We start from the raw sequence: 14,387 nt of genomic DNA, 5'->3' as shown, positions 1-14,387 counted from the left end.
ACAGTATGGATGAAGAAAAGAGATTAACTTACAACAGTACGCTGCTATGGCTGATAGTGATGCAATAGCGATGACAATCCCAACCACTAGATAAATCCACCAGACGTTTCCTGATAATTTAGAGCATTGTAAAATTTACATAAAAGCAAAGCACAGAAAAACAGTGCAATACAACAACACACTTGGAACCCTTCACAGGATTATAAAGGCCAGACTCTGGAAGGCCCTTGTATAGATGTGTGCTGTGTGGGGAGGCAACCGGTGAGGTGCAAGGAGTCTTCCCTCTCTGCTTCTTGCATCCCTCTGCCAGGGCAAGACACAAAAATGATTCCTGTTCTCTCCTGTCAACAGGGACTGCTCCCCGTTACTGTTCCCTACAGTAGAGGCCACTCTACGGTCATGGACTGGAAGCCATGTTCTACCCTTGTGCAGCCATGGATGTGCTCTCCCTGCATACCAGGTGTCCCCAGGAAGCATTTTATATGTTGGTGCAGCTTCATGCTTGCTCCACCTTGGGCCTAACACACACAATCTGGCCTACACTGCATAGCTGATTCCGCTGTATCCAACTGACTACCTGTGGAGATACCAAGATTAAGTAATTCATTCTCACTTTTGCATATGGTATTTGTTGTCGGGGTGCATACTTTTTCAATTGCGCCATTTTCACACCTAGAGAAAATATGAAAAATATGTATGTATTTAATAGTAATTTAACAATAGAAAAACACCACAATCTGTCATGAAAAGAAGGCAAAGTTATCCATGCCCCCCACACTGTTACCAGCTGGCTTTTAATGTAGTGAGAAATTGGAATTTTGAATTTAGTAGGGAGGAAGAAGTGTCTCTCTTGTCCTCCAACGTTGTTATATTTAGTCTCTAGGGATTCTTGTCCAGTTTCCTATAAGTCATAATGTAAATGATGTTAAAACCATTATTTACAGAGTGCACCCACACGGCCTTGTGAGCAGCTCAGGGTGCTGTATGCCATGATAAAACCCAATGAAACACAATAAAAAATATCCGCCAGATAAAAGAAGGGAGGGAGCCTAATAGAGAAAAAGGAGTGAAGAGAAAGGCAATAAAGAAAGGACCAACAGCGCTACTTCAAAATAACCCAAACACCTTTGGAATAAAGTTTTTTACTTGCTTTTTAAAAGTAGGGAGAGATTAGGAAAGAGATGATTTGGGAGAGGCAGAAACAGTTCCACCCATGAAGGTGCCCAATAACAAAAGCACAAGTGCTTACATCCACTAATAGCTGGGTGGGGGAGGGGGGGGGCGCACACCTTGATAAAACTGAAAAGCATGCTGGCCTTATTCACAACAGATATGGTAATCAAACAGTCATGCAGCAGGAAACAGAGGGTATGCCTACAGTACATTTAGACACCTGTGGCTGGCCTGCTCCAGCTGACTCGGGCTAAAATAATCTGGCTAAGAGCCTATTAAACTGTGGTGTAGACAGTAGGGCTGGAGCCTGGGTCTAGGACCCTGCAAGGTGGGAGGATCTCTGAGCTGCAGCCTAAGCCCAAACTTCTACACTGCAATCAAACAGCCTCTTAGCCTGAGCTCCTTAGCCTGAATCAGCTGGCATGGGCCAGCTGTGGGTATCTAATTGCAGTGCAGACATACAGAGAATTCCTGTTGCACCAGGGCTACATGACTGTTTATGAACAGGAACCAAACTCATTTCTCAATCTGCCAATGCCCCAGTGTAGGATGCAGTCAGTGTGTGACAAAGACCCAAAATTAGAGATTTAGAAAACTCATACCAGAAAACTAAAATGCTGAGGGATTCATTCCTTCAGCCAAAATCGCTCTAAAACCTGAGTTTCATAATTTTAGATTTCTGAAGAAAATTAATTTTCATCAGTAAATGAAGGAATACCAAATCTGTATGCACTATACTTGCTTTGTGACTAAAATGAGATGTATGCAGAGTTGTTGTAGCTGTGTTGGTACCAGAATATTAGATAGACAAGATGGGTTACGCAATATCCTTTATGGACAAATATAATACCTCACCCATCTTGTCTTTCTAAAATGAGTGATGTCACTTCCTGGGGGGGGGAGAATAGAGAGGTCTGAGTCGAAAGGAATTTGTCAGAAGATCCTATAAAAGGCACCTGCTGCTTTCCCTGAAGTTCTCTTCCTCTACAGACTGTCACCCTCTGATATTGCGAGACCTTCCAACTCTACTTACTTACCCATCCAATCCATCATTCCATAACCTTCTGACATGGAAACCCATCCAAACAGAATACACAAAGACAAAACTCAAAAAACTTGGAGTGGGAATTATTAAAAGTGGCCTCTAAATTTGTGTGCAGATTTGTGCATTCAAATGCATACAGACATTTGCACCCAATTGTGGTAACTGTCCATGCAGATGGGTACCTATAAAATTTTAGGCCTTGTCCAGACTAGAAAAAAAAAAAGTGTTTTTTTCCCCTAAATGAATGAGTTCTATAGAACTAGCCTAATTCATCTGAAAACCTTGTTAGGCTATAACTTGACCACTAAAATGGAGTTAAAAGGTGTTTAACTGTGTTTATATCCATGTGGGATTTTCAATTGAGTTAAGTGAGCTAAATTGACTTCTTTCCTAATCTAAACAATGCCTTAGAAGCCACATTGATATTGAAAAACTGGCTGAGCCTGGATAATTCACATTAAACAACAAACCATTTGAATAGTTAAATAATAAAGACCTCAAACTTACTTGCTGCATGGGTCGCAATGATGACATGAGTTGGAAGAATTGCAAAAATAGTGTTGTTTACACCTGCATTTTGTGTTCTGAGTGACGGTACAAGTTTGTGCAACTTCCAAACCTAAAAAAAATCCCAAGAGTTTTCTTCAATTAGAAGAAGGTGGTACTCTATTTTAGTGTACCATTAGCAAATGCTATGCTCAGACCTATTGCTTTTAGCTCTGTTGCTGTGTGCATCAATCTGTTGCTGTGAGCCGGTCATAAAAGCAAGCATCACCATATTGTTTTCTACATGCTCCTTCTGATTGTGTGATACTGGGAAGAGGAGGGAAGGAAGGAGTCCTCTGCAAGCACATGCTGCGAAAAAAACAGCTGACAATAAGTACTTGCTTTACTGGAAGGGGACTAGTATATAACATTACAAAATACTGGCTGTTTTGTTTTCATTCATCATTCTATGATGCTTTATATAATTAATGGTCTGGTCTCCTGCATAATCAGTTGCCACTTCTATAATGATTCCCTGTGCATCTCCTGCATCATCTGCTGGACTCATCCCCTGGTGCAGTTCCCTGATGTCCGTCTACTTATTTGGACTGGACATTGGGTAAAACAGACAAGTTGGGCAGGGCCAAGTCACTCTGTTTGGCCTGGTTTGAACTAGTTTAGTTTTCTTCTACTAAGCTCTTGCTATTTAAAGTCAACTTTTATCCATCATTGGCTAGTAAGATTGACCTGACTGCAGAGATCTTATAACAGCAAGAGATACCCACACAGTACCAGTAACACACCTAGATCTGAAGATGATGTCTAAAAAATATTTTCTGTAGCTGACAACTATTTGAGTCCCTGGTGAGGCAGGAACTCAGATAGTGAGTGGAGACCTTGTCAGTACCTTGAGAGAGATTAAAGGAAAAAAGACATGCTGCTGGAACTGAACCCCAGTTCCCACCTAAAAATGCCAATTTCAACAGCCACCAAGGGTTGTGATGTGGCTGCAAGAGAAACCTCTGTGTGCCCCCCCCCCACACTTGCACAGCCAGAGGGCCAGACACAATCAAGCGCAAAACCCTTTTGGATGCTCAGGGTCCTGAGCCTCTAATAACTTTAAAATGACGTTTAAATTCATTTAAAATTAATACAACAATTCCTTATTGGAAACTCTTTGTAAACTAAGGATTTTCAACTCTTTGATGTGACTTTTTCTCTCTCTCTCAGCCACTTTCAAATGAGTTTCCTCAAATGCCTCATATTATGATGCACAGATTCTACTATGTGTTGCTTATGCAGCACCTTTGAATTTGAGAAGAAGCAGCTGCAAACCTGCTTCAGTGAGGACTAGAGTGGGAGCAGGTTTGTGTTCTCCCAGATGGTTGCTTTGTGTCATGGGTGCGTTTGTCCATTTTAAAACACTCAAAACTGTGTGTCTGTGAGAAAATGAAGTTGTATCTCACATTGTCTAATATGTGTGGGTTTTTTTTAATCATAAGGAACGATTCAAGGTAACTTCTGTAAGCGAGATATTAAATAGAAACATTGGTTTTGGTGTATCTTTTGTTAACACCCAAAAACCTTTGAATATATCTAAAATGGTTTCACTGTGGATCAGATTGTGAGACAAGGTAAATGCCAAAAAAAGGGACTCCAGAGCATAAGGTGAGTGTGACCAACCGCACCCCTGTATTCTGACCCTACACACTATTGTAATAATCATTGTACAGAATATGCCTTGTGAGGTATTATTTGAAAACTAATAACTCACTGGTCAATCATATCATAGTGTAATGCACATAATGACATATGTACAGTTATGAACATAAGCTGAAGTTACAATTGAAATGTGTTTACCAGACAAGTTTGGGGAGTGGGTAACCAGTTTCTCGAAGACAAAGGACAAGCTGATGCCTCTAGCCAAGTGTCAAAGTTGACTGGCCATCACCTTTAAAGTGGCCATACTTTGGCAGCAAAGAGGGGGGCAGGAATAGATCAATTCTAACATTTTAACAACATGGAACCTCTTTTACCACGAGACCCCAAGCCTCCACCATCACAGCTTGATCTAGGGGTAACTCTGAGGAAAATGCATTTCAAAGGGTGGCTGGACTATAAAAGAGAGGGGGCAAACCAAGTCTAGTTTGTTAACTTGTAGTTACCAGAAAGCATTTTATCTTTACTTTTCTTGTAGCCATTTCTGACTTTAATGCCTTATACTTGTACTCACTTAAGAACCCATCTCTTTGTAGTTAAGTAAACTTGTTTTATTCTTTAATCAAAATTAAAATCAAAATTAAAATTAATCCAGTTTGTGTTTAAACTGAGTATGTAAAAGGTTGTTACAAGGAGGAGGAAGAAAAATTGTTTTTCTTAACCTCTGAGGATAGGACAAGAAGCAATATGCTTAAATTGAAGCAAGGGAGGTTTAGGTTGGACATTAGGAAAAACTTCCTGTCAGGGTGGTTAAGCTCTGGAATAAATTGCCTGGGGGGGGTTGTAGAATCTCTATCATTGGAGATTTTTAAGAGCAGGATAGACAAACATCTGTCAGGGATGGTCTAGATAATATTTAGTCCTGCCATAAGTTCAGGGGACTGGACTAGATGATCTCTCAAGGTCCCTTCCAGTCCTATGATTTGACCACTTACAGAGGCAATGGATCTATAATACCTGACTGTTCAGGAGAGGGCTGGACAGAATAGAACACACATTCTGGGGGGCAAATGTGGAACTGGGAATGTGTTGAAGCCACCCTGCAAGTGGTAACCAAGGCGAGTGGAAGCTGGAGTTTGACTGGAGTGTTACTGGCAGGTTGCAGCTATATACAGATACTCATGCACACTGTTTGTCTTTGTGAGGGGCCCACAGCATTGTGAGGCAGCCAACGTTGCAAGGTAAGTGGTAACAACCCCTCACTAGTCTAGTTTGCACCCCAGAATGTCATAGTGAACTACCCAAATCACATGTCACACTGTGGGCAAAAGAGCCACCTCCAGAGACTTCTACTTGCCCTCCAACACAGGTGGGTGGGGAGTGGACAGAGCCTTAATTCTGTTTCCTCTCAAAGTGTCAACCAGTGCACCTGAACAATTGCTCAGGAAAAGCACTGCCATGGCATATTCCCTCCACCCCTGCAGAGAAAAGGGGATCCAGGGACCAAATTGTAACTCTGTCACAATTTCCTCCCTGGTCTATTCCTGGGACATCATAACTATATGCTATCCCTTACTCAAAGCTTGTAGTAACTCCCCAGTCTTGTCCTATGGAACGTTTTTATTGCTTGAGTTGCTATTTTACAGACATACCAAGTTCAGAGTCACATGACTCGCACCTTCTGCACATATGGAGGGAATTGTTATGATCCATGAATGTTGATCCTTCTTCGCATGGTTTACAATTTGAGGTTTTGTTGTCCTTTGTGCAATCAGCAAGTTTAACTGAACCTGTTAAAAAAAGAAAAAAGAAAAAAAAAAAAGAATGAAAGTTGCAGTATCTCTACCCAGAAGTTGTCAGCTGGAAGATCTGCTTCAGATTTTCTATTTCTCTTCATCTCTTAACCTTTCTAATTTATGAATAATGACAGGATCAACACTTTCTAAATGCTACAGATAAATTATATGGGTATCTATCCATACAAGACTTTTGGTAATGTAGCATATTCAGGGTTGGATTTAAAATTCTAATTATTAAAAACAAGAAGGAAAATTTACTAAACAAATGATATGTTCAATGAAAATATGCATTCACAGGTATAAATGGGGAATCATGTGAGCAAAAGAGCATGAACGCATTTTTTTACCTCCTTCAAAATTGTGCATGTCAATATCCCAGTGCTTTTCTATGAATCCAAGTAGCTTACACGGACTTGTCTGAAATCCATGGAAAGTTATTGGCATGAACTCAGTAAATATGTGTGTTTTCTACGATTCTGCGTTCTAGCTAGGCTTGGAACAGATCATGTGAAAGTGCTAGCATAGCATGGAATAATCATATACATCTTTAGGGAAACAGCATAAATACAAGAAAGTTAGAGACCAATCCATAGAATACAGTTTTTAGTGCCCAAGAGATTTCCGAATGAAAATATGAAGCCAATGTAGTCCTGTCACTTGGGGGCCAGAGGAAGGCCCTGTAACACTGTGTCCCAGTAGAAGCTACAGCATGTAGAGCAGGGGTAGTCAATTATTTTTATTTTTGGGATCCATTCAAAAGTGTCTGGTGGCCTACAGTCCACCTATTGACTACCTCTTATGTAGGGTATTTATCAAGCAGTATGCCGTTCTGCCTGTGGCCATTTCCACTCACCTCTTTATTTTTCAGTAAATTATTTTAAAATGATACCTACCAGGTGCACACTCCTTACAGCAGATATTTTCTGCAGCATATTCTCTCTCTCCACATTTAAGTTCCCTTTTAGAAATATTCCTCTTTATAGACAGCTTATCATATATTGTGTGTGCAGCAGGTACATCACTGTCCCACTGTGATCCAACAGTCCAGCCAAACACCTAGGAGAGAACAGTAAAATTATAGGTGTGGGAAAATTGCTCACACTCTGCCTTTCTACCCTGTCCTCCTGCTACTTGTAGATTGGGCCACAGTAGAACTAGACCCTGAGAGAGGAGTGGATGAAGGTGTGGGAGCAGTACCCCACAGCAAGGGTTGGAGGAGAGGTGGGGAGGGGAAAGGGGGAAAACAATATCTCATTGTGTGTTCCATATCTCAGGGGTCACCCTACACAAAGATGCCGCAGTGACAGGATCATTGCCTCCTTCCAGGCCTGTGAGGCGATTGGCTCTGGGAACCAGAAGTTGCTCTGAGTGCTGTAAGAGCATTGCAGGGATGTGGGTGTTCATGTCCCCCAGCGCTTGCAGCAGCTCTGACTGACTGCTTTGCTAGGACCTACAGAAGGGTCTGGAAGCCTGCAGGTTAGCAGGTCTGACATAGGCTCAAGGAAGTAAAATGGAAGTAGAATGTCCTTAATCCACCTACTTGGGCTATCCTGACCACAGGTGCAGCGCACAGGTGTAAATGGGGCTACACTGTGAGTAGACCTGAAGGAAATTATGATGCTGTCCACAAACAGGAGGGCTGTGACTCAGAGGGGTTTCTGAGTCAGAATGCTTCTCAGAGCAGCTCTCTGGGCATGTAGTTGAGCCATCATTCCTTGCTCAGGGCTGTGCCTAAAGTCCCCTTCTTGCTCTGAGAAACTGTTCATGTTCCAGAAATATTTATTCTCATACACACTGGGCCTGATTCTGCTCTCCTTTACTCTTTTATAACAGTAATAGGTGCAGTTCCAGCAATTCAGAGGAGGTAATATTGATTGACACCAATGTGAGAGAGAGAGGAGAATCAGCGCCAGAGTATCAAGCCAAGCAGCTATCATTTTGAAAAGGAGGATACAGTGTGGAATAGAAAGATAAACACAGGGAGAGCATACAGTGGAGCAAGAATCAGTGAGCCAAATGTATAGTGTTACTACAAATGCCACTTAGTTCTAGGGACAGAAAGTGAAGGACATTAGAGAAGGAGCAAATACAAGATGAACATGAAAAGAAAAAGGTGTAAAGAATGGGGTAGAAAACAGGATAAAATAGGTTATTGTAATATAACTTTCTAAATGCTAGACACGTGCAAAGCAAATAACTGATAACTACGCAAAAACCACACTAACAAACCTTTCTAGTGTCTATTACGTGCATGCATGAACTCAGAACTCTCCTCAAAACCACCAAAACCGCCCCCTTATTGATACAATAAGGAAAGACAGAAACATAATGTATAGTAACATATAGAGAATCAATTTGTTACCACAGATATTATATTAGGAAATACAGAATTAAGTGTGGACTACTTCTCAGGATCTGTCTTTCAAGTAGCATCACATAGGCACTGCACACGGAAACTTTATACATTGCCCTACATCTGATACTCTTCCTTTTTTGCTTCCCCTCATCCCCAAAGTGACATTCTAAATTTTCCAGAATATTTCTTTATATCCTAGAGTCACTTTATTTTTTTTCTTTTGATTCTCCTTAGAATTGCCACTCCCACATGATATTCAGTCCTCTGAAATTAAAATTTCTTTACTAATAACAAAAGGAATACTAATGTTAACACAATTTGATGGTATGCTTGGGAAACCACTCATGTCCCCAGTAGTACCCATATCACTCAGTGACAATAACTGAAGATACACACATGCATTAAGGGGATGATAGGTGCTTTTGAATCTGTTTTCATACAAACAGATGTATACAATGTATGCTTTCAGCCTAGAATGACTCATGGAGGCTTATTTTTGTTCTTTTCCTAATCTAACATAAATGCCATTTTTTAAACTAAAAGTCTGAACATCCAGTAGGAACAAAATAAGTAGGGGCAACTAACCCCAGAAAAACCCTTTGAAATCATAATTTGGGCCAGATTATCAATTCCAATTCCAATTGATCTTCTAGGCATTAACCTTCTTTCAGAGCCATAGAAGTGGGTTCCAATGGCAGGCACCAGTTGGGGAGTCCGTGGCAGTGTGGCAATTAAGCCAAGCTACCTACAGAGCCGAGGCAGAGCCACTGAGGGCCTAGTGGCTCCTCCGGGATCCGGGTGATTTGTGGACAATATCCCAGGTCTCTTACACAGGAGGAACACTTCCCACCAGTGGAAGACTTCAGAGGAAACACTATGAGGGGCATAATGTTCTAACCCTACCATAGTCATAATACATACAATATTTGTACGTCAGACCCAGATAGTGATGGACAATTGCTTAAATAGTAAGTTTAAAAGAAATTCTCTGCTTTCTCTCAGTCACCCATTCTCTTCTTTCATTAATTTCCCATCCTCACATGGAAGCATGCATCTGCATCTATTCATTTGGGGCCATAATTTTAACCCATTCAAAACCTCCCATCTATCCTTGCATCAGTCAAACAGCAGCAAGTGCACATAGCTCATTAGGGGCTTTCAAGAAATTTAAAAAGGGGGAGAGGAGATTTCCTTGCTTTGGTGTTGGATAGCAAGACGTGGGAAGTTTTGTTTATGTTCTGATGTTTACTCTTCGTAGTTCTTTCACAAATGATGATTTTATGAACAGTTTATCCTCCTTTTGCTATTTTAATGAATTTTTTCTTTTGCAAATTAAAAAGCTTACATTAATCCTATCACGATGGAACTGTCAAACAGGTGGTAATTTTATATTGTTTGGCAAATGGATCCTTTCCTTGCACTCTTTTAGATGAAGCAGACTTCTTACTATAGCAGGTGCTCTCTGGTCCAGACATGCCAAACCGGCAAAAAAACATGCAGAAATTGGGCTTGTTTTTGGCTTAATTGGATTGTGAATTGCTTGTGGGCTAGTTTGGGACTTGTAGCTTGTTGCTTCTTCTTTTTTGATTGGCTCCCGGCAAGCAGGGGCAAGGTGCAAACAGGGGCAAGGGCGGGAGAGCGTCAGGGGTGCACAGCAGGCCCACCACAGTCTCAGACTGCACACCGGGGGGATCTAGTCACAAAAAGTGTTGGGGTTCTTAGGGATTGGCTTGTTTTGAAATGAGATTAGCTTAATTTTTGGCTTATTGTGCAAGTTGGGGGGCTTATTTACCGTGTGAAAGTTGGCAACTGTGCTCTGATTCAGTTTCCAGTAGCACATTTTTCTCTTTCCACTCCCTCCTCTTTTTGCTCTCTTTCATCTATCCTTTTCTTTTTTCACACGAAGATGAAATGCACAGTTATCAGTGAAGCAACCACTCAAAGTGACAGTTCCTCATGTTCCAAAGTTTTCAGCGCACTTGAGTCATGAGAACCAGCAGGGCCAGAAAGAGGAATTGAGTTTAATGTTGTGAAGTCAACACAGTTACAGTGGTGTGAAACCCCTAGAATCTGTGTATCTTTGGTGCTGAGGTTAATAGGATATGTGTGTGTTCAGTAATCAGACTGGAAATCAGATTCATGGGGGTCTAAACCCTAGTCCCCCCAAACAAGATCAAATTTGAAAATGTTGGCATTAATCTCTTATCTCAGTTTCCACACCTGGACAGTGGGGTAATAACACATCCTTGTATCACACGAGTGTTCTGTTGATTTTTTGGAGTTCTTTCTCAATGCACATTTATTAATTATTACTGTCTATTGTTAAGACTTGCAGCAACACTAACAGCTTCTATCTCATTGTTGCTACTCTGTGGCCGGATGTCAAAATGGAAGATTCAAGGGAAGCTTATGATCTGTTTTTTTTCTTGTACACACTATATTGCAGTTCACCTTTCAGCATTTCCTGGTTGTTCAGTGTATTGCATGAAAGTAGGAGAAAACAGAAATTCATCTTAGCAGTAGAATAGGTAAACATATTGTGCAAATACAGACCCAGTTATGCAAACACTTATGATAAGATTAACTTTACACATGAGTCATCCAATGGACTTGAATCTGACTATTTATGTACATTCATTTTAAGCACGTGTACAAATCTTTGCATTACTAGAGTCATAAGGAGTATCATGGGTGGAACAAACACTTTAGTGTGAGGGCCTTAATTTCTAAGAGGTCTTTTCTAAATTCTCAGAAATTGGCTATTTATTATAATATAAGACCTTACTATATGAAATAGAAAATTATTGGCTAGTATTAGTTTGCTGTTTTCAAGGTACCCAAATCTGTTCCTATTAAATTTAGTTGTTTTTCCTCTATTCTGTTTTATATAGGTTCTGGTACCACACTCATCATTGTACGAGTGTCCTCCAGCTGTTTTTTCAAATGGTCTATGCTTTGCTTTTTATATGAGGACAGGCCTATGATTAGTCTTTTGGTAACAGAGAAGGAATAGTAAGAGGCTAAGGAGGATCACCTGATCAAACTAGGCATCACCTAATGAAATTAATAGGCAGGAGAGGAAGTACTTTCTCATGCAACACACAACTAAGCGGTGGAACTTATTGTCATGGGATGTTGTGATAGCTAAAGTATTACTGGGTTAAAAAACGGACTGGATAACTTCAAGGAGAATAGGTCCATCAATGGCTATTAGCCAAGATGGTCAGGGACACAGCCCCATGCTTGGGGCAATCCTAAACCTCCACCCACCAAAAGATGGGAGTGGAAAATAGGGGTGGATCACTCCATAATTGTCCTGTTCTGTATGCTCCCTCTGAAGCTCTGGTACAGGCCACTGGGTAAGATGGACCATGATCTTATGTGCTTAAGGATCCGTTTCTGCAACTGATGTGCGATGAGTGAAAGTGTTTGGCTTCTGTGGAATCATTTTCAGGATCAAAGCCTAATAAACCCAACTACTCCCATGTTCTGGTATAAGTAAATTAATCAGCCAGACACATACTGCAGGGCTTTTTCTTAAATTATTATTTTTTTATTAAGTGTGGTAAAATCATATGCTAGAAAAAGCAGGGAAGAGAGAATAATAGGTTTGTGGGAGAGCTACTTCCTCTCTGGCTAATGGGACTGGGATTTGACAGAGAGCCAGGTTTAGATGGAAACATCAGCCTATTGTGTATATTGAAGGAAGGGATGATGGGAAGAAGTTCCATTTACACACTATCAGTTTGACCTAAATAAATTCAGGATATAGATGCAAATCTATTTTTGACTGTGATTATGTCTATTTAAGCATGATATATTTGGAGTACATCTCTGCAATTGGTGTGCTGAAGGCGTTTCTCCCCTTTTGACACACACAACTTACACTTCCGCTGTTTGGATATAAAGCATCCTCTATACTATTTAATTTATATTTTGGTGTTTTGTGGAGTGGCACAGTTGTAAAGCTCCATAGTATAAACTGAGTCACACAACTGCATTACCAAAATTAATTTTGTACCCCTCAAGCGATGAATAAAATCTACTGTTAAAATTTTGCCACCAATCATCTCAATACTAGCCTCTGCTCCGCAAACAATCATTCAGTGCCAATCGTAACCATGCTGTGGGAAGATCTTACGTATGAAATTCAAGACTATAATTCAGAGAGTTGACAGCAGTAACTGAGGGACAATTCATAGACTTATGGTCCTCAGACAAAATGCTGGGAAACATCAGAAAGAGTCTTAGGTCCAGTGTATCTCCCTGGACTGGAAAAAGGGAATGATAAATTCAAGTCCTGCAAATACTTAAGCACATGCTTAACTTTACTACCCTGAGCAGTCTCGCTGATTTCAATAGGGCTACTCATGGTAGCAAAGTCAAGAATGTGCTTAAGTGTTTGCAGGATCGGGGCCATAATAAATAAGTTTTATAAACTGAGGATGTCACATTTTCAGGGCCCAATCCTGCTCCCAACTGATATCAATAGTAGTTTGGCCATTAATATTATTTAATTTAATCTCAAGTGTGCAGTTTGCATGGATCACCATTAAAGGATCAGTAATTGCTAACTGCTGGGACAGTTTTCTTATACTAGGAAATAGATGTGATAACTGTGTAGTGTTGGCAAATGTCAATTTTCAAAAATAGAACAGGAGTACTTGTGGCACCTTAGAGACTAACAAATTTATTTGAGCATAAGCTTTCGTGGGCTAAAATAAATTTGTTAGTCTCTAAAGTGCCACAAATATTCCTGTTCTTTTTGCAGATATAGACTAACAGGGCTGCTACTCTGAACCTTTCAAAAATAGAACAGCAGCTGTCCAAAAATAGGAATTCACTTGTAAGCCAACTAAAAGAGGGCCCCATACCAACTCTGAAAAACATTCAGTTTGTCCTCTATTGTATCATGTAGCGTCCTTTATAACTTAAGTACAAGTGAGGGAGCGAAAGACTTCAGTTTTACTGCATTGCTTCACTCCCCAGAAAGACCCAAAGTGAAAAAAGTATAGCCGAATAGAGGAGTTCCCTTTACAGGCTACCAGGAGTCTTCCTAGCTAGCCTTTTTAAAACAGTCCCAAAATCAAACCAGTATTTCCGAGCCACGTCTCCTTCACATGGTCTCTGGGTCAATTGGCCCCAGCCCTAAGGAAGCAGGAATGCTTTCTGTGTATTGCGGTTGTGCCACGCAGCAGGCAGGGCTTTATCTCTCCTTGATCTCGCTTCTCAGAAACGATCACTGTTTATGGTCGAAGGCGAGGGAGCGAGCGAGCTTTACCTGCGTTCCCTACGTGTGCTGCCCCAGCCGAGCCCCCGGCTTCCCCTCGCCGAGGACGGGAAGCTGGTCTCTGTCCCGCGCTGTGCACCCCAGCAGAACGAGGGAAGTGACAAGTCCTGACCATCGTCCCCCGGCAGACACCGGCGCGAATAGGGGGCTGGAGACTCTCCGCGAAGGTGGCCCCCGCTAGCGGCGCAGCCCTGGGGAGACGGACAAGCGGCCGCCCGAGCCGCGGGAATCCCGCCCGGCCCCCTCCCCGCACGGCCCGGCCCGGCCCGGCCCGGCCCGGGCGAGACGGGACTTACGAGGACGAGGCGGAGGAAGACGAGCCCTGCGCTCATGCTGCCGCCGGCCGGCCGGCGCGGTGCCCGGGCAAGCCCTCCAAAGCGAAAGTGAGCCGTGGCGCCGGGGAGCTGCCCTCGCTGCCGTCCCCCCTGGGGGCGCATGGAGCACTGGTGCCCAGCTGCAGCAGCCGCCCCGCGCTGTGCCGGCCAGCGGGCAGGCTCCTCCTCCGGGGTTAGGCGCCGCCCGTCCCGCTCCCGTGCCCGGCGCCGGCGTTGGGGGAAGAAAAGCGGGGAGGCAGCGCCG

General features: G+C 42.1%; 1 protein-coding gene across 2 annotated transcripts in view; it reads right to left on the bottom strand.

Annotated features, from left to right (window-relative positions):
• Window positions 1-14,324, bottom strand: part of FAS (Fas cell surface death receptor) — an 18,157-nt gene extending 3,833 nt beyond the window's left edge. The window contains exons 1-6 of one of the 2 annotated variants that reach the window (XM_038408297.2): window positions 14,105-14,324; window positions 7,056-7,218; window positions 6,016-6,153; window positions 2,726-2,837; window positions 614-672; window positions 33-110 (exon numbers count right to left, since the gene is read on the bottom strand). In XM_038408297.2, coding sequence (XP_038264225.1) covers window positions 33-110; window positions 614-672; window positions 2,726-2,837; window positions 6,016-6,153; window positions 7,056-7,218; window positions 14,105-14,245 — 691 coding nt within the window. In that variant the 5' untranslated portion in view covers window positions 14,246-14,324. The remainder of the gene's footprint in view (window positions 1-32; window positions 111-613; window positions 673-2,725; window positions 2,838-6,015; window positions 6,154-7,055; window positions 7,219-14,104) is intronic. The other variant, XM_038408298.2, reaches the window with a different exon arrangement.
• Window positions 14,325-14,387: the final 63 nt, after the last annotated feature.

The sequence above is a fragment of the Dermochelys coriacea genome, chromosome 7, assembly GCF_009764565.3.
Source record: "Dermochelys coriacea isolate rDerCor1 chromosome 7, rDerCor1.pri.v4, whole genome shotgun sequence".
Lineage (NCBI taxonomy): Eukaryota > Metazoa > Chordata > Testudines > Dermochelyidae > Dermochelys > Dermochelys coriacea.
Note: the sequence above shows the minus strand (reverse complement) of the source record. Positions and strands in the feature narration are given on the sequence as shown.